We start from the raw sequence: 19,272 nt of genomic DNA, 5'->3' as shown, positions 1-19,272 counted from the left end.
TACCACTTCCTTCTTCCACTCTGAACTTAAAACTTTACTGTAAGCTGATCCTGCTCTGTAGTACTTTTGCACTTGTGTCTTCAAGCCTATAAGGATAATATTATATTTGTCTTTTTGGATTATTGGGGTGGTTTGGCAGCTTGAGTCTGTTTTCTGATGCTGCTCCATGCTAATGAGTTAAGCTCTGTTGCCTGTAAAATGCAGGTGATAGCTGTTTCCTCTGTAAAGGGCTATTCCAAGGCAGAGTGTGATATATAACAGCCAGATTTTCATTCATAAGCAACAATAATAAGTTAAGATTACACAGCCATAATAGACAAGACATCTGGGGCTGGCTAATTTTTTTTAAACATTTTTGCTTTTTCCCCTCTTAAATGTCACAAACTTAGAAGCAGTGTTCCTTGAAATTGTTTTACAGCTTTGTGATTGTTCTATGCATATTTTCACCATCTATCTGACCTATTTAAGACCACACATACTATAAAAAGCTCTTCTAAACTGCTATTGGTTTATTTATACTTTTTTTTCTCTCTTAAATCTAGTGATAAGTGTGGGAAGCTACCATTGTCCCCCAAACAGAAAGCAATGTTTGCCAAGTGGATGAGACCAGATGACATAACAAATAACCCTACAATGATCTATACCGTATCAAGTTTCAGCATAAAGCAGGTAAATTGTTCCCAAGGAAGAATGTGTACATCTAGTGGTTTATCATGGGGGACTTTGTTGTTCAAAAAGGAATCCCCAAATATGAGAGAGCTTTCCTTGGGTCTTATGAGCTTAAATAATTGGAAAAAATTTTGCTCTGTAGGGGTCTCATGTTGAGCAAGCATACATTTTCTGCCTCTTTAATAGCGGCTTTGCTTCTTTTGGTTTAAATCCTTCCCTTTTGAAGGGAATTATTAACTAACTGTTTTCCTTCCCTCCACACACTGCATTCATCTCTCAGTATCTGACTTATTAGTAAATGTCCTCACTGCCTTTCTTCTCTTTATAGACAATAGTGTCAGATTGTTCTTTCGTGGCATCACTAGCTATCAGTGCAGCATATGAAAGAAGATACAACAAAAAATTGATCACAAGGTAAGTAGCTGTTGCTTTGTAAGATCTTTTCAGACTTAATACTGCCAGGCTTTTGCAGTGTGTTCTGTGACAGCTGTACACAGTCAAAACAGCATTTGTTTCACCTTCCTCTCCCTTGGACTCACGGTTTCAGCACTTCTAAGCTGGAAGCCAACTTTATATTGAAACAAAGGGTTTTGAGTCTAACAGCAAAAAGCTGTTAGACAAACATTTCTAATAAAAATTTTGAGTCAAAATTGAGAACAGATAGTGAATTTATTCACCATAGGCATGTTCAAAGAACCAGCAGTTTTCAGACATTTATATATGCTCTAATATCCAAGATTTTTTATAGATACTCCCAAAAGTCTGCACAATTTGTTGCATCATGGTATAGGTATTTTGTTTCTTTTATTACTACCAGAACATCTAATCTATCTTTGTTTAATGGATAACCCAATTTTTATCCAGGCAAGCAGCACTTTTTTAAATGTGCTGTCCTGGTGAGACAATTACCATTGGTTAAGTTTTCTGGGGTGTAACAAGCCTATGAAGTGACTCCCTTACTGTACCTGCAGTGTATTAATCAGATTTTCTGGGCTGTATAGGCCTTTGATGCCTTGTTCACAATAGCTTCCTTTTTCCATGACATCTTATTCACCTATAGTTATATGATAACCATTAAACAGTGCTTTATTGAATTTTGTTCTTCAACTGTTGATTAAGTTCTCTAAGGGGTATGGGTTCATGGAGTTCCTTTCTGCAGGTGCTGAGAGATAATTTCTCAGGGTTTTCTACTGACACTCAGCCAACACAGATCTAAATCAAAGCCAGCTAAAATCACAGTCAATCATTCCATAAGTAATTAAGCATACTTCATTACAAAATTTTTTTAAAAATCACAAAACTCCTGGCTAAGATAAGATATAACTCGCTGTCAGTATAGGTATGTATACAGACACTGTGCTTTGAGGAGTAAGAAATAGTTTGGAAGGATTTTGTATTTGTTTGGGACTTTTTAAATATAAACTTTATTTATAATGCCTTCTGCTTTCATTTTTCTACTTTGTTCAGTGCTGTGCAACAGGTGGTCCATTTTGCAACTGCTTGTAGAATTAATGTTAACATCACTATCTCAACTCCACTCAATTGGCATCCTGTGATAAATTTGTTGTGGATTTTCTGGACTTTGCTAGGATGCTCTTGCCAGACCAGTGTGTAAATGTTTTTGGATTGTTTTGTTTTAACCTATTCTTTTTGGAACCGAATTTGTATTCTTTTCCAAGTTCTGCACTGCCTTCTCCTTCAAAAATTTGACTTGTCATTCACGCAAATACTGTATTTATATTATAGATTTGTAAATATTACTTGTTTAATCATAAGATAAATTTGTTTGCCTTGCTTCTGTTTGAGAAACAGTTAGGTTACTTATGTTCTTTTTGCTACTATATTAAATAGAAAGCTGTAGCAAGAGCAGGGCCTGAAAAAATAAAACTTATTTAAGCATGATTATTTTTACTAAATTTGAGTTGCTCTTCATTAAAAATGCCATATTTTGGTTCAGTTTAAATCCCATAAACAGACTGTGTTAATCCCACTTTTATTATTATAAGTGTAGGTAAAGCCAAGTAATTTATGTCATATTTTCCTCTTTTTTTTTTCTGTTAACAGTATAATTTACCCTCAGAATAAGAAAGGAGAACCAGAATATAATCCATGTGGTAAATACATGGTGAAGCTTCATATCAATGGTGTTCCTAGAAAGGTAACTTTTTTGGGGGAGCTTACTACTATTACTGCATGAGTCATGTGTTTTAAAGGCTTGATCAGCTTCACTATGAAGTGCTTGCGTAGCAAAAACTTTAGGCAGGTGTTTTTGAAAGTAGTTTTTAATGGTTAAACCTTTTTGAGATTGATGTATGGTTTTGAAGTGTGCAACCACATACTTCTTCTGTCTATACTTCTATAGACATTAACAAAAGCAGCCTTACATTAAATTCATGTAAAAAATGCCTTACATTACTTAACAGAATTGTGAAAACCAAACAGGAACAAAGGTATGTATCCCCTATTTATGAATTAGATGTGGACTTTTCCACTCCATCTTAGAAAGAATTAAAAATTATAAAGAGGGATATCTGGAAGAGTATAGATATGGAATGACCATAGAGGAATAACTCAGCTGATAATTCAAGCAAGGCCTTGCTCAACTACAGATTTTTAGTAAGAGAAAATGCCTGAAGATAAAACTTCACAACTCACAAACAACTCCATTTTCTTTTCAGTGCAATAAATAAGAACATAAAATAATGTATTTCTCCATATCATACTTAACTGTAGCACAGATCACAGTGACTGATGAATGCTTATGAGAGTTCAGAAGTTGAGTGGTCATATTCATAGGGTGAGAAAGTAGGGGAAACTCCTCAAAGACTCTTAATTGTTAAAACATAACCTCTAGGTCAGGAAGTCCTTGAGCTGCAAAATTCTGAAATCTGAATGTTCCAGGAAAGTATAATTTTTGTATCCGCCTTGCTTTTAATATTCTTTCCAAAATATCTGCCAGAGGCTGCCTTTTGTTAGGATGAATGGCCATTTGCTCTCCTATGAAAAGGTCTATTCATTCCTACACAGATAGGATTTGACCAGAGAATCTGCTGTGTTGGTAGCCTGTACGTGTAATGGAGCAGTGCCAACAGGAAACTGAAACATCTATTCACAGAAACTGTTTCAGATTTCTGCAAATGTGCAGTAAGAATCTGTAATGATGATGAATATATAGTACCTAATTTAAAGAAGAAATGTTAATACTGTCAGAGCTGCTGCTTTGAGGTGTTTTTCCTTTTCAGAGAGAAGAAACTTAAATCTGGAACTGGAGGCTACCGTTTGTGTCATATCAAAGTGATATGACACAATTTGTTTCCTTAAAGATAAATAAATATTTATTTCCCTGCTGGCTATCAAACATTGTCCATGCTCTGATTCCTAATTACATGAGGAATGTTGTTAGGCTTTTCTTTACTTTTTATGCTTGTTATTGCACAGAACCTTTCTGCAAATGCCTTCTGCAGTAGCTATTGCACACTTTATAGGAGTGTACTGTCACCATCAGTCAAGGCAGCCACTCACGTGTCACCCAATGAGACCAGTGCAATCAAGAGCTGGCAGTGGAGTTTCTTGTTCACCTGGGCAAACCACTGCAGGATTGATGGAGGGTCCATATGTGAGAATAATGGTCAGGTCTGGCTGTCTCTGAAAAGTTTTGTATTAATGAGGGTTTTGTTTTATTTTCTGATGACTTTCAAAATACTTTATTAGATTGATGATGATTTTTCCTTCATTTCATACAGGTAATCATAGATGACCAGTTACCTGTTGATCATAGTGGGGAACTTCTCTGCTCTTATTCCAATAATAAGAATGAATTATGGGTGTCACTAATAGAAAAGGCTTACATGAAGGTCATGGGAGGATATGATTTTCCTGGATCAAATTCTGTAAGTATAATATTATTTCAAAGAGTAAAAAAATCCAATTAAATAATAATGGGTAAAATAATCTCATTCTAGTGAAATCAAAGTGAACAGCTTAGGGAGACAAGTATTTGCTTTGACATTTTCTTAATTTTTTTCTGTTTCTTTCTTTCACAGATATTTTTAGCTGTACTTAATGAAATTATTCCATCAAAATAGAATGAGCAAGACATCTTGATGGTCAAAGTTAATCTTAGTTCTCAGATTTCAGTATTGATGCTTGTGGGTAGGAAGAGTTTATATAGAGTCTAGATGGCCGTGTTGGGTGAAGTCAAATTCTCTTTTGCCCATATCAGTACTGCTGATTTTGGTTTCTAACTCTTTCAATAAATAGGGCAGTTCTCCTGCATTAGGTAATGGAGTCAGCTAGGAAAAGGAACAGTCTAGACTTTTAGAAGGTCTGTATAAAGGGAGCAAGTACTTTGATCTGTGCAAGTTTGTTTATCAGATTGTTCCACTCGTCTCCATAAATATGCATTGGGTTTCTATAATGTGGTTACTAAAGAAACAGTAAACATACATCATACAAGTGACATGCAAGTTATTCTTCCAAGAGGAATTATTTGCTGAAATTAGTAGTCTACATAATTTCTTACTTAGGAAGCCTTTCTGATTTTAACTTTATACTATTAAAATTTTAAAGATTTTTTTTAAGTTCATGGTGCTAATTGGTATCTTGACAATCACGTTCTTGGCGGATATACTTAGTAATCATCACCTTTTGAAAAATTGTTATGGAGACAAATATGGCTTTGTACAAGGAGTAAATTCAGCACATATTTTTAAGTGTCAGACTGCTTTGTTTTGAAGGACAAAAGCTGGTGAGAATAAGAGTGTTTTATTCCCATTGTCGTCCTCTAACTTGCTATCTGGAAAAACAGCTTGACTGGTGACATTTAATCTCCACCCTTCCTGCCCCCTCCACTTTCCACTATATTCCAGCTTCCTTCTGTAATCAGGGTTACTTTCAGTCAGGCTATCTTGTACTTGTAATTCCTCAAGTTGCCACCCCCAGTGCTGGTTATTGACACTTCAAGCATTTACAGTCTCTGCTTTTGCTCTGAGGAGTACAAAGCAAAAGAATAGGAATTAAGCAATATTTCAATGAGTTGGGAGATTAAAGCATCTTTTTATGGAAATACATGTCAGTGTCAGCTTTACCAAAAAGAATAAAAAACCCAAACTCTAAGCTTTAGAAATAAAACATAAATTATTTAAAATGCATATATAATAGCAAGGTACCAAATAGTGCTTCTGAGATATGCTTTAAAAATCTGCAAATCAATGAAATAAATAGAACACATCAAACAGCTGAGCATGACTGATGATTCTGATATGCTTCCATTGCTCTGGAATTCCAGTTTATTTCATCAGTTCACTTTCCAGCTTTTTTTTTTAAGCTACTTGGAAATGTTGTCCTTGTCTAATTAAAGAATTTTTTTGTTTGTTAGTCTTAATCTTGACCCTTTTATGTGTAGAGCTGTATTGTAACTTACATGTTCTTGATTTCTTTCAAAGTGTTTTGTAAGTTGTGTACAGACATCATATGTTTATATATGGATTATCTGTTCTGATTCCTTTTGAACACTTGCATTTCAGAATATTGATCTCCATGCACTGACAGGTTGGATACCTGAAAGAATTGCAATGCACTCTGACAATCAAGCCTTCAATAAAGATAGCACTTTCAGAATGCTTTATCAGAGGTAGACATTTGTTCTTTCCTAAGTAATTAAAATGCTTGCTGTGTAGTAGCTGTGTTACCACCACAAAAGCAGTACAGATACTTCAACAGCACTTTGGTACTGCTGCAAATAATGCTTTATAAAACCTCAATTTGCTTTCTGGAAGAAAAAAAATCGAGGTATCATTGCCTTTGTTAGAACAGAAGATTAAAATACTGGGGAATTTTGTGTGATGGAATTCTTCTTCTATATGTATGAAGAAAAAATAAATAACCCTTTCCTTGACAAAGAAAACAGAATATAAAGTCAGAGAAGAGCAGTTGGGAACCAATATTCCAGTTATATTGTAACTGGTACCAGTTATACTATATACCAGTAACATGTTTAAAAAGAAGAAGGATCTGTGTTTCCACACATCTGCTGTCCTTGGTAAGCAGATATAATACAGTGTTTCTAATTGTATTACAAGGTTATGCCCCATCAGTAAATCTCCTGGAGGAGCAGCAAAAGTCTATCAAAACTGCAAAACCTCAGACCTACCATAACAGTTGTATTTGATGGTCTTAAAATAATTTTGCTTATGGTGAATGTTACAGCTGTAAATTATAAATGCCAGGTATACCAAGTACTTTGATTTCTTTCAAAATGGCTCTGTGCAGCCAGTGTCTTATGTATTTCAGTGCAGTAGAAGGGAGTTCTTCTGTTGATTGAAACATCTGCATCCACGATTAAAGAGTCTTTCTACAGAATTTTTTCAGTTGCTTAGGAGCTCTCAGAGCTGTCAACAATTTTTCAGATGTTCTGGTGTTGTAATTTGAAGGTATGACTAAAGTTAGGATGGGATGTAGCCATTGGAACATTGCTGTTGTTCACCTGTGCTAGAGTGAAAAGGTATTGATCCATGCATTCCAGTGATCCTGTAATCTGTCTAGGGACACCAAGTACGTACTTGGATTTTTAGTGTAGGCTGGAAACATGTTAGTGTGTTTTCACAACAGTAATTGTTCCAAAATTAACAACTGATATTCAGAACAATAAACTTAAGTATGAACAGCTGCAAAAGTATAGAAGCATGAATTTCTCCTTCTTCAAAATCCTGGTAGTGTGATAGATTAATAATTTGCTATATGCAGTCATTAACTTAGTGGTGATGAAACCACATTTGTGCTCAGCTGTGGATCTGTGAAGAGTATCTTAGAAGTATCACAGGCTGAGCTTGAGGTTGATAAATGCTGAATTTTGTTTATGAATATATGAAATTATATTAATAATTTTTTATTTAAACAGTATGCTTAATTTTGAAAGAGAAATGTTTCTACTTTCTCAAATTCTTTTCAGGAGTGATTTCTGTTGACAAAAACCCCTATATGCCAGTTTTTATAAAGCAGGGTCATGCTAATGGGCAGCGTACAAACATGCTAGTGCAGTGTCTGACAAATGTTAGATTGCAACTTATGGGATTTAATTAATCTATTTTTTCACCTATTTTTGAACAGATTTCACAAGGGAGATGTCCTTATCACAACAGCAACAGGAGTGATGTCCGAAGAGGAAGGAGAAAAGTGGGGTTTAGTTCCAACCCATGCATATGCAGTCTTGGATATAAGAGAATATAAGGTATCAAATGAAACTGAAGGTGTTTTCAATCTCCTGTTTGAAACCTACATGTGTTTCTAGGTTCACCCTAGATGGGTAGATACTGGGTTTTTTTGCTCTAATGGCTAATATATTTTATTTTGTCTTGGACTCAGACTCCACTGGGAAATTTCAGAAAACTTAATGATTGTGTGTTTTCATGATCCATATAAAAGCACTTTCAATATGTAGAAATTACTGTGACAAGCTGAATTCACAATTTTACTTTGTGTTTTTATTAGGGACTTCGATTTCTTCAGCTAAAAAATCCCTGGAGCCACTTACGTTGGAAGGGAAGATACAGTGAAAATGACACAAGAAACTGGACCCCAGATTTACAAAAATACTTGAACTTTGATCCCAGAACAGCTCAGAAAATAGACAATGGTAATAAGGTTTTAAAAGTCATTATCTTTTCAAATAGTATAGATCTTTGTGGTGAATCCTTGCAGGAAGGTGGAAGCGATTGCTTAAACACAAGGAGAGTAAAAAAAAATACTAGAAACTAAATAGTCCAAAAGTTTATGAAGTATTTGTGTATTTAAATCTGTCATTTCAGGTTTCTCTGGGGTTTAAGTAATCTAGACTGTTAAATATATATCTCAAATTCATTGACAAAAAAGTACCTCCTTGGTTAAGTGTGCTGTCTCAATATGTGAGAGTTCAGTGCAGAGAGAACATTCTGACAATAAGCTGTGTGATGCTGCTTTTTAATACGTGAATAGACTCTCTGTAGGGTTTTTCCCCTCCAAAATTTTCAAATATGTATCAACATGCTTACTGTAATCAGTATTTAAATCAGTGTTTCTGGTGCATAAGCTGCATTTTACTTTCAGAAAGAACTTTCTGCATTTTACTGTTTCCTAGTTGCTGCCTGCAAATCTCTGAGGGAGCCCTTTTGTTCAGTGCCACTGTTTTTACAACACTATTCCTCTAAATCCATTAGATTATAGCATTTATCGATAAGCCTTGTACAAGTGCCTGATGAAAATTTTTAATTCAAACATAAAAATAGCAGCCCTGGATTTGTGACAATTATGAGATAATGGCTTGTTATTTATTTACCAATTCATTTAGTCAGTAATTTGTAGCATCTGATTGTTAAAATTTTATATGCAATTACCTTAGTAATTCTAATGGAGTTATTCCTTCTAATTGGATTTACACTTTGACCTTCTTGGTTTTGTGTAGTTATTATTACTGGTTTTTAGTGCTGCAAGATCTACAACTACCTAAGTAAGAGACATGATTTATAAGGCTCCTACCATTTTAAAAGTTCATTCCACCAGGAATTTGTTGGCTTGAAGGCACTGTTGTTGGCTGGAGTTGCAATTAAGAGAGCTATGGAGAACTGAATATATGCATGAGAATGTTGCAAAGATAACACAAATTTAGAGTGCAAAAACAAGTGACATAGGTGTTGGATGAAGTACCTTAGAAATACATTTGAACATACTCGTGTGTTGGTTGAATACTTGATTGTGCTGGATGACTGCTGAAGTAGGTTGTTGAATTGCAGGAACCTATTTGTGTATTTTATTTTTTTGGTTTTAGAAACCTAGGAAAGGGGAAATCAGGTCAGAATCACCTAATGATGTCTCTTTCAAAATAGCAGATTTTCTCATACCTTCTGCTTAGAGCCTGAGAATGGAAACGCATTCTGACAGCTTCAGAAAGTCCCTGATAATAAGCAGAGACTAATTTGTTTTTTCTTGCTTTAACTTGGTTTGGGGGGCAAGTTTATATTTAGCAATTTAGGCAGTGCAGATATTACTACTACATTTTGCAGAAATGTGTACTTACATAAGCTGTATCATTTGCTCAGAAAGAGACTTTTGAGAAACAAGTAAAATCAAGGTATCTGGTAAGAAAATAATAACAACATTTCCTTTTCAGGCATTTTCTGGATTTCCTGGGAGGACCTGTGCCAGTACTATGATGTTATTTATTTGAGTTGGAACCCAAGTCTTTTTAAAGAATCTACATGTATTCACAGGTTGGTCCAAAAGATACAATTTTTGTTTCAAAATCTCAGTAAGGTTCTGTTGTGATGTTTCCTTCCTTCAATTCTTCCAGGTTACAGCTAGGGGCTTGAATTCCAGTCCTGTTCTTTTGAGCCTGACTTTACACTTTCTCAGCCCAGGCTTTGTTTTTGACTACTTCTGTAACATCAGTGGAGCTCAGTGACTCTTGTGATGTTTCTGTGGAACTACAGCTGTGTAACCAGATTCTGACTTCATTCCCACATCTCTCTATCAGAATAAAAACCAGATTTTTGTGCAGTCCATGTCTAAGCAGTGCCCAGACAGTGCTTAAGTGACCTAGTTATTATTTGGAATTAGTTTTTCTGGCCACTTGCAAGTGAGCTGTGCAGGGTGTGTTGTCTTTATAGGGTGTGTTCACTGACATCAGGGTAGTTTAACCAGTTCTGGGTTTTAGCACTTGTAGTTACCATAAATGATCTTCCTTGCCTGCTGATCTGTTTTCTGAGTGTGAGTGTTTTTTACCAAATATCCATTACATTCAGGGGGTTTGTCTCCCAGTTTGGGGATAAGTGTGTGTATCTGTGTTTTGGTTTTGGAAAGCAAAGGTTTCTATACGTTTCCACTCCACTAGACTGTACTTTGCCACTGCTTCCACACTGTCTCTGCATGTTAGCTCTGCACAAGCTCCTTCATCCACAGTGTGAGTCCTGAGCTTATCTGTAAAGGCTCCTTCCATCTTTGCACTCCAGTTGTTTCTAAAATACACTGTGGTGATGTAGCAAGATGAGATAACGTGTATGCTAATGTCAGAGCTCACCTACTGCTCTGTCTGTCCTTATGTTATCAGGGATTGTCTTCCCTCTGTGTAGGGAAAAGCCTTAGCACAGTGGCAGTTGCCATAAAATGCAGAGTAACAACAGTGATAATTTGAAGCTTTTTTAATGCAGCCTTCCACACATGCTGTTCAGTTTTACAAGTGTGAGAGGGACAAGGAGACTTAGGAATAGCTGTATACACTCTGTTTCCAGTGTGCCACACTTTGTGTTCAGTCATCAGCACTTTTTGTTTTTTCTCACTGTATTTTTCTTGTCTAGACACTTCACAAGGCAGCAGGAAGATTCTGCAGTAGGACACCTCAAAGATCTTTAACACTTCCTGCAGGCCCTCTTCCAAGAATGAAACAGGGCACATTTTAAAATAAAATTGCATCAAGAAAAAAAAAAAGGAGGAAAAAAATGGGCAATTTTTTTAAACCAACCATAGCAGGCAGGTAGATAGATAGATAGATAGATAGATAGATAGATAGATAGATAGATAGATTTTTACAGTTACAGAAGTGTAGGTGTTTTTCATTTAATATTGGTGTGTGAAATAATGGCTGTGGTTGTGTAGCCCAGGCTGCTTAAATGGTTCAGCTTTTTCTGTGCTTTGTATGGTTGCAGTCAACCAGCCAGGCTGTTTGTATTTAGCATTTTTTATTATCATACATGTATTGTGATGAACTCATTTATAAAACAAGGTCCTAAGATAGTGCTTCTGATGTGACTGTGTTATGTAACCACTGTCATAGATTCCAGTAGAAAACTAGGCTTTGGTATCTTGTTACTGATAATATCACACTCTGCATATGTGTGGGATTTGGAGTTCATTTCAAAGCACAAATTAGTTTCTTACTGGTCTAATAACATGTCTGTATCACTTTCAGCACGTGGGATGCAAAGCAGGGCCCGGTGAAGGATGCCTACAGCCTGGCCAACAACCCTCAGTACAAGCTGGAGGTGCAGTGTCCACAGGGTGGTGCTGCTGTCTGGGTCCTGCTCAGCAGGCACATCACTGACAAGGTGCTGGTTCTGCACTGCGAGCTCTGCCACAGCTTCTCTAAATCTTTCTGTATGGCTTTCTCTTATTATTTCTCTTATTATTTCATTGGCAGTATATTACTGCCTATGTTCAGGTGTGTATGCCTGTGTAGATTTAGAATTTTTAATTCAGGTACATGTACTCCAATTGAAAGAGAGTAAAATTTGAGCTAAGTGATTCTATTCCACTGTAAAGGTTCTGAAGTAACTCTGAATCCTGGGGCCTGAATAAGTTAAATTAGTGAATGTTTGTTTACTTCAGGCATTTGAAAAAGGATTCTGTGGGATATCCCAATAAATACAAATATCACATCGTATTGTGTGCTAATCAAAAGGGATGATGGAAGGTGTACTTGACTCTGATTAAGCATTCATGATGTTTCACAGAATTGCACAATTCTGATTTGTGGTTTTTTGTGTGTTTTGTTTTTGTAGGATGACTTTGCACACAATCGGGAATTCATTACAATGGTGGTATACAAGACTGATGGCAAAAAAGTTTACTATCCAGGTTAGTGTTCCTTAATTGTCAAGAAGCTGATGTTATAAATAAATGAAGAAGCAGACAAAATTTTGTGGAGAGGAAAGGCACTTTTTTCTTTAAAACTAGATGCCTAGTTAAGAGGTCAGTCTTCTGAAATCAATGTTTTGCTCTGTTTGATCCTACTTAAAGTCTACACAGAAGGAATAGGCCATTCTACACATGCTGTAAGCACTCTTAAGAGGTCTCAATAGTCCTGCTGACACTTATTTTGATGCAACATTTTCTTTATTTTTTCTGGTTATTTATCAGTGCCAGTCGTTAATGCTTAGAGGGAACAGGTGTTGTGTGTTAGTTTCTCTGCTAGCACAATTATTTCCTACATTTGTGAAATTATTTAAAGGTCTACAGCTTCCACAAAATGAAAATAATCAGGGTTAATTGTCCCATGGATTTGGCTTAGTAAAGTACCTAAGCAAGCTTATGAAATACTTCAGTATATTTCCAAGTATCAAGTATAGAATGTTAAAAACGGTCAAGTTTTATCAAAATCTCACTTTTAGTCAGTATATGTCAGATTCTTTTCACCTTGTGGAGAAGTGGTTTGCTGTAGCTATGAAGTAGCCAAGTATGCTTTATTTCAAGAGAGATAGCAGATCAGAGGGTGTAAAGGTAATGCCCAGGTTGAATGGATAGACTGAAACTTTAAGGTAGAGCCAGTAAGATCATCTTTTTATTTATTCTTTCTGTTAAGTCAGAGATTGCTAGAAATATTCCTTGGAATTATTCAGTGAAGGTGCATCCTAAAACAAGTGGGATTGGGCCGGTTGCTTTTACAGATAGGAACCTCTTTAGAACCAGGTTTGCATTCAGGTAGCTGCTCATGCAACAACTCCCTTACTAGATTTTAAAGCTTTTTTTCACCAAAGAGTGGAATTTATGGGACTTTATCTATTGGAATGGCTAATAAGCATTTCATTGTTTGCATCTGATCTTGTTCAGTGATCTCTGCTGACCAACTCCCCCAGAATCCAAGCTTCTCTGAGAACCCAAGGCTTTCTGTGGAAAGATCTGTTGACACCTGGCACTATCTGGCTTTGTAAGAGCTCCTCTGTGAGGAGAACTAAATGCCCAGGTTGCTTCTGGTGTGCCTGGTGGTTCTAGCAGTGCTTATTTTACATATGTGTCTCACTGAAAATGTTCTTAAGTGAGCAAACCCAAACACAATTGTGTAGTAGAGGGAGTTGTTCAGTTGTGCTTGAAAGAGACAGCCTAGCAAGACCAGTAGCAAAAACTGAATGATTCTTATGTTTTGTCTTGCTACACAAACTCTTTTAAAAACTTCTGATCTCACGAGCTCAAACTTGTTTAAAACCTTTTTCCATGGAAATAGATTGGTCAAGCTGCAGTATTATTTTTAACCATCTGTTAAAATGAGATGAGAACAAAGCAGCTTAATCCTTTGGCAGCAAGGCCGAGATTTCCCATTCCTAAGCTTCTTATTGTTTTATATTAATCCTTTCCCCTCTCCCGTGTTGCTTTGTGGAAGAAAATGAAAGGACCTGATCCTGGGCCTATTGAAGTAATTGGCTAGGCTTGGTCCTGCTTCACTGAAATTAAAAGAAGTCTGGAAAGAACCAATTAGAGGCCAAATAACAAAATACACTGTCTAATTATAAAAGCAAACATTTGGGATCCTTGGAAGTACCACATGTGCATTGGTATTGGGATGCAACTACATCTGTGTAATGATCAGAGGCATTTGAAGAGAGAGGGACAGAAAGCATGTGTGATTTAGTTAAAGGAATTAACATGTTTTGAAGTCTTGTTTACAAGGTGGCCAATGTTTTGGCAGCTGGCATTCTGGAACTGTCCAGCCAATGGAGGAAGAGCAGACACTTCAGAGATTTTCAAAGAGTGCTTAAACATTCATTATCTTTCTCTTGAAATTTCAACATAATTACAGCAGTCTTCTTTGAGTAGTGACATTGGTGGGAGGTGGGTAAACAGTCCTTGCACGTCGTGGGATTTAAGCTGTGCTTTCAAGCACCAAGTTTGTGTCTTGTCATGTGTGATGTACCTCTCCTGAAAACAGTAGTTGATGTTAAGACTGTCCTTTCTGTGGGTAAATCTTGAGGCTCTCATCTGTTCAGAGCACTTGGGTCTGTTCAGTCTAATCTTAGAGGTTTATCAAGCTGGGGGGGTTTTTTGGTCAGGAAAAAAATGTTCATACTTTTCTTTTTCAGCTGATCCTCCTCCTTATATTGATGGTATTAGGATCAACAGTCCTCATTATCTAACCAAGATAAAGCTGACCTCTCCAGGCTCCCATACATTCACCTTAGTGGTGTCCCAGTATGAGAAACAAAACACCATCCATTACACGATCAGGGTATGTGCTGCTGTTTCATAATAAATGTAAGCAATTAAACTGCAAAGTGTCCTTTGTTTTTAAATTTGATAAAAGGGTATTTCTGAATTAATATTGCTATCCTGGGGAGGGAAGCTATGAGTGATGGAGCAGAGCCACTGGATGACGTGTTTGATAATGTTTTCCATTTGTAGTAACAAAATTTCAGTAACAAAATCAGCTGAAAAATGCTATTACTTTCTAGAATAAAAAAGTATCTATGTACAGGCAAATCATTGTCTCTCTATATATCCAAAATATACATATTTTAGATCCTGGCTAAGATTTAAAGGTTTTTGACTTCTCTAGGTCTTGACTTAGGATTTGGGTTTTTCTCTTAACTGCCGAGTCACATAATGATCAATGCTAGATTTTTTTTTTTTTTTTTTCACTGAAAAGAGTAAAATGCACATTGTTTCCATTTTGCTTTTTTCATTGGTTGGGTTTTTTGGTTGGGTTTTGTTTGGTTGGTTGGCTTTTTTTGGGGGGGATGGGGGGCAGGTTTGTTAAGAAAATTAATTAGAACTAAGTCTAAGTCCCAGCACTAATCTGAATTTTGAGTTTGACACAGGGTTATCTGATGAGTAAAACAGGCATAGAGTGAACAAGTATCTAAAAATGTTGTGTAGGCAATTCTGCTTTCTTTAATTTGTCATGATTGCATTTGAAAAGTGCAAGATGAATGTGTGACCTGCTGCTTCTTTTTACAACACAGGTGTATTCCTTGTGCAAGTTCACCTTTTCCAAGATTCCTACACCTTACACCATTTCCAAACGGGTAAAGAAACATTTTCTTTTATGCATCACTGGTTTGGCGTTTCCATATTTGAGATGTACAAGGATTTAAATATATTTTTATTGTACTGCCCCACCTCCACCACAGAGTGTGTTGTTGCAGCTGTGCCATTGCAGATGTGCTGCAAAGCCTTTGTAGAACAGACTGGCCTTTGGAACAACAACCCATACCCTAATAAGTCATCACTCTGCAGAAATCAGGTTGTGCTAGTAATGGTGCAGAGAGAAAACCCCCCAGAAGTGTTGCTCATTTCCCCTTGGGAGAATTGCATGATTTTCTTGGAAAAACTCCTGGCATGATGGGTCAAAATCAGCAATGCCAATTCAAAGGCACCAGTAGCAAGACCATAAGAAACAAACTTAGGATGGCAATATCACAGCACATTACCTGTTGCTAAATTTTGCAGATACCTCAAGGGTCTGTAACAATTGGAATAAGCACTCCTGTTGCCAGACAGGATCAGGAAAGTATATCCATTGTACATTTCCTGAGAAAGTATATCCATTGTACACTCCCTGAGAGTATAGGAACAGGGGGGAGAGTGAAGAACTTGACTGAAACTAGGTCAGAGCTCAGGCAGTTTTGGGGCCAGCTGCCGTTCATATTTCAGCTGTCAACATGAGCTGCAGTTACACCTTCAGCTGAAGAATAAATATAGCCAAGAGCTCAGAGGATAAAGTAACTTGCATGTATTTTCATGTTTTAGCAGTTTTATCCTCAGGAAAGAATAAACCAGCAGCTTTACCTCTGTACCTATCATGCATACCCTACCTATTGTAGTCAGAAGTCTTCTGTCCAAACAGTAACTTGTTCAGGAAGAGAGAAACAAGGGAGTTTGAGCCACAGTGGAACAGTCCATTTTCTAGGGCACTCATGCCTGAAGCCCAGGATTGCATTACTTTGTGTGGTCAGGGGGACATGCTGGCTTGCAGCTTGGCTCCTGAGTTCAGACAATGTTCCATACCATAGCTGTTGTTTCTGGAACAGTCCCTTGAAGCCTGTTCTGGAGAATGGTGAGTGAATAGAGAGATGCCTGGGAACAGCAAGATGATTTGTTTTCTTCTTCCAGAAACTATTGTCGTATATAGCTATTAAAAACTGGACTTACTTTGAGGAAGCGTTTTAAGAGGACAAAAACATATTCAAGGTGAAAAGCCCATTTGAGGAAGGACATCCATTTTATGTTGTAATATGCTTTAAAAGAGAATTAAGTATGTAGAAAAATCTTGTAGATTATTTGAACATGTCTGTCTAGTATTAAAAAGGCAAAAAAAAAGGTATGTTCTATCTCTCCAATGCCAGTTCTGTCTTTAGGATTGAATACAAAAATTTAGTTGCCTGTATTTAATGCCTGTTGGGTGATTGCTTAGCAGTCATCACACTCACAATCAAGCAGACAACTAAAACACAGTTTAGCAGTAAAAACAAGTTCTGTTAGATGTCCTATACTGGAGTCAAGTGGTCACCTCTGGAGCTCACCAAGCCCTGATGGGATTCCCAGAATTAAGTGCAGCAGAAGTGGGAAAGGGCTGGAAAGCTCCACAGTACACAGCAGTTCCTGGGTAGTAGCATGGTAGGGAGAGAAATTCCCCTTGCTTCTGTACTTACCATGGTTGAGGGGTTTGGGCACTGATTGCAGAAATTAAATCAAAAGGGAAAATGCTGCCCCTTGCTGATTTGACAGACACAGGAGAGAAGTAACAGGAGAGATGGATCTCAGCTATAAATCTGTAGATTCCCACAAGGCCTGGCATGCCTTACGAGCCTAACCTTTCAGTTTAATGACTAGCAGGAGGAACTTGGAAACAGATGGCCTGCTTCTCAAAGTCTGAGCAGCATTTTTCCTCTCGAATGTCTTTATCCTTGCAGAATCTGTCCTTATATAGTTATCTTGTCATTGCAGTGCTGGTTCTCAGAGTGCATAGAGGTGATGGACAGGGCTGGAGGCAGAGATCTTTAGAAGCAAAGGTTTCAACACTATTAGTGTTGTACTGCCTCTATTGCTGCTGTTTCTCATTTAACCCAACAGAGGAGTGTCTGAGGACAAAAAAAACAACCTGTATAGTCTAGTAGGCATGGGATAGATGGGAATGTGAATCTTCTGTTAGCTGCAGTTTGTCACAGTCAGAAACAGCCACTCAGTGCTTGTTTAATGTAAGCTGCAAAAATACAGTACACGTCTCAGGGATGGGATGTAAGGCTTTGATCAAGGGGCAGGGGGAACTGCACAAGACTTCCTGAATGCTTAACACCATCTTTCACTTCACTTTAAAAATTAGAAGAGGTCACTAAAGTCAGTAATTTCTAAAGTGAGAGGACCCTCTAGTCTTGTTTGAGTGTATACATAAGCAATAGAAATCCTCAGGATTTGTTTTCTGTACTTTTGAATTCTTTCAGGTTAATGGACAGTGGAAAGGTCACAGTGCTGGAGGATGTGGTAACTTCAGAGACACCTACAAAAATAACCCCATTTATCAATTCCAGCTAGACAAGAATGGACCATTGCTAATTGAACTTCGGGGCCCAAGGTTTGTAGAAAATAATTGTGCATCAATGCAGTGAAGGCATTGCATGCCAAAGATAAAGCTTTGTCAGTATCCCCTTGGGGAGGGTAGGAAGCTCATGGAAAATCCAGAAAACAAGGTGTGGGAGTTGACTCAGATTTAGTACTATTTGTTTCTATCTTTACCCTCAATAGTGTTTTAAATCCACACATTAACTACTGAGGGAAATCCTTGACCTATAAGGAAAGCAGCAGCCTTCCCTTCTCTTAAGTTGTGGGGTCTGAGCAGAGCTAGGGAAGAAGGTATAAAGGACTTCTTCTTAAAACTAATTATGATCATAATTCCTTTTATTTTGTAGTAGAGCTAATATGCAAGATACTAAACCCTTACAGCTCTCAAACATCTCTGAAAGTGCATTTACTCTGCTACTAGCAGGCCAGGAGAAGTGCTGGATGTCAGTGTCCTATAAAGTAAACTTATGCAGGGCAAATTCCTTTGGCACAATTAATGATTACCTCAAAATACCAGTAATCAGTACTTCTGAATAGCAACATCTCCTGACCTGCAGTCAAACTGTTTATCCTTTGCAAAGCTGTACAGTGGGCCCTACAAAATGGTAGAACTTTTCTATCTCTCCTCCCCTCTTTGAGAAAACTCCTTCTCTCATGAAATGAAGATGAAGGCAGAGGTGTGGCTGCATGGTTCCATGAATTGAGCAGTTCTTTGTTTGCATTTTTTCCTGCACTTGCACGTCATTTGGGTAGTTTGAAGGACAGAGGCAATGGTGCCTGTCACATGCATTAACAGGAGCAGACAAAGTGTCCCAAGTTGTATTGCAACATGAGAAATTCTGCTGAGATCACTGACACTGAGTCCCGATAGCAATCTGATCACACCCCAGGATCTCTGCCATGTGGCACAGGAGTGTGTCACAAGCTTAACTGCTTGAATTCTGCTTGAGTGCACAGGCAGGCTTCTAGCAGGCATTTTCCCTATAGTCTAGTTCTAAACCTGAACTGAGTTCTCCCTTCCTCCAAATACTACATTCATGTAATGCTAAATTTGACTTAACATTTTTGTCACAAATGTGGCAAAACTTCTAGATGTCTTCCAGTTATGCTGTATAGTCTTTAATAGCTAGCCCTCTTCTTGGGTAATCCTGATGACCCAAGTATTAAAGCAAATTTGCCATGTCACTTGCAGGCAATACAGCGTTGGTTTTGAACTTGTCACCGTCTCAACAGTGGGAGATCCTGGTTCCTATGGCTTTCAGAAAAAAAGCAGTGGTGACTACAGGTAACACTTAATGAAGTCTGTACAGA

General features: G+C 37.3%; 1 protein-coding gene across 3 annotated transcripts in view; it reads left to right on the top strand.

Annotated features, from left to right (window-relative positions):
• Positions 1 to 19,272, top strand: part of CAPN7 (calpain 7) — a 32,176-nt gene that overhangs the window by 9,270 nt on the left and 3,634 nt on the right. For 2 of the 3 annotated variants that reach the window (XM_064415866.1, XM_064415871.1), the window contains 14 exons: positions 543 to 669; positions 998 to 1,083; positions 2,734 to 2,827; positions 4,413 to 4,559; positions 6,195 to 6,301; positions 7,777 to 7,897; positions 8,158 to 8,302; positions 9,812 to 9,911; positions 11,606 to 11,741; positions 12,195 to 12,270; positions 14,487 to 14,632; positions 15,366 to 15,428; positions 17,844 to 17,974; positions 19,154 to 19,246. In XM_064415866.1, the coding sequence (XP_064271936.1) occupies positions 543 to 669; positions 998 to 1,083; positions 2,734 to 2,827; positions 4,413 to 4,559; positions 6,195 to 6,301; positions 7,777 to 7,897; positions 8,158 to 8,302; positions 9,812 to 9,911; positions 11,606 to 11,741; positions 12,195 to 12,270; positions 14,487 to 14,632; positions 15,366 to 15,428; positions 17,844 to 17,974; positions 19,154 to 19,246 (1,572 nt within the window). The remainder of the gene's footprint in view (positions 1 to 542; positions 670 to 997; positions 1,084 to 2,733; positions 2,828 to 4,412; positions 4,560 to 6,194; positions 6,302 to 7,776; positions 7,898 to 8,157; positions 8,303 to 9,811; positions 9,912 to 11,605; positions 11,742 to 12,194; positions 12,271 to 14,486; positions 14,633 to 15,365; positions 15,429 to 17,843; positions 17,975 to 19,153; positions 19,247 to 19,272) is intronic. The other variant, XM_064415874.1, reaches the window with a different exon arrangement.

This window comes from Passer domesticus, chromosome 1 (genome assembly GCF_036417665.1).
Source record: "Passer domesticus isolate bPasDom1 chromosome 1, bPasDom1.hap1, whole genome shotgun sequence".
Lineage (NCBI taxonomy): Eukaryota > Metazoa > Chordata > Aves > Passeriformes > Passeridae > Passer > Passer domesticus.
The sequence above is the reverse complement of the archived record's forward strand: the minus strand, read 5'-3'. Positions and strand labels throughout refer to the sequence as shown.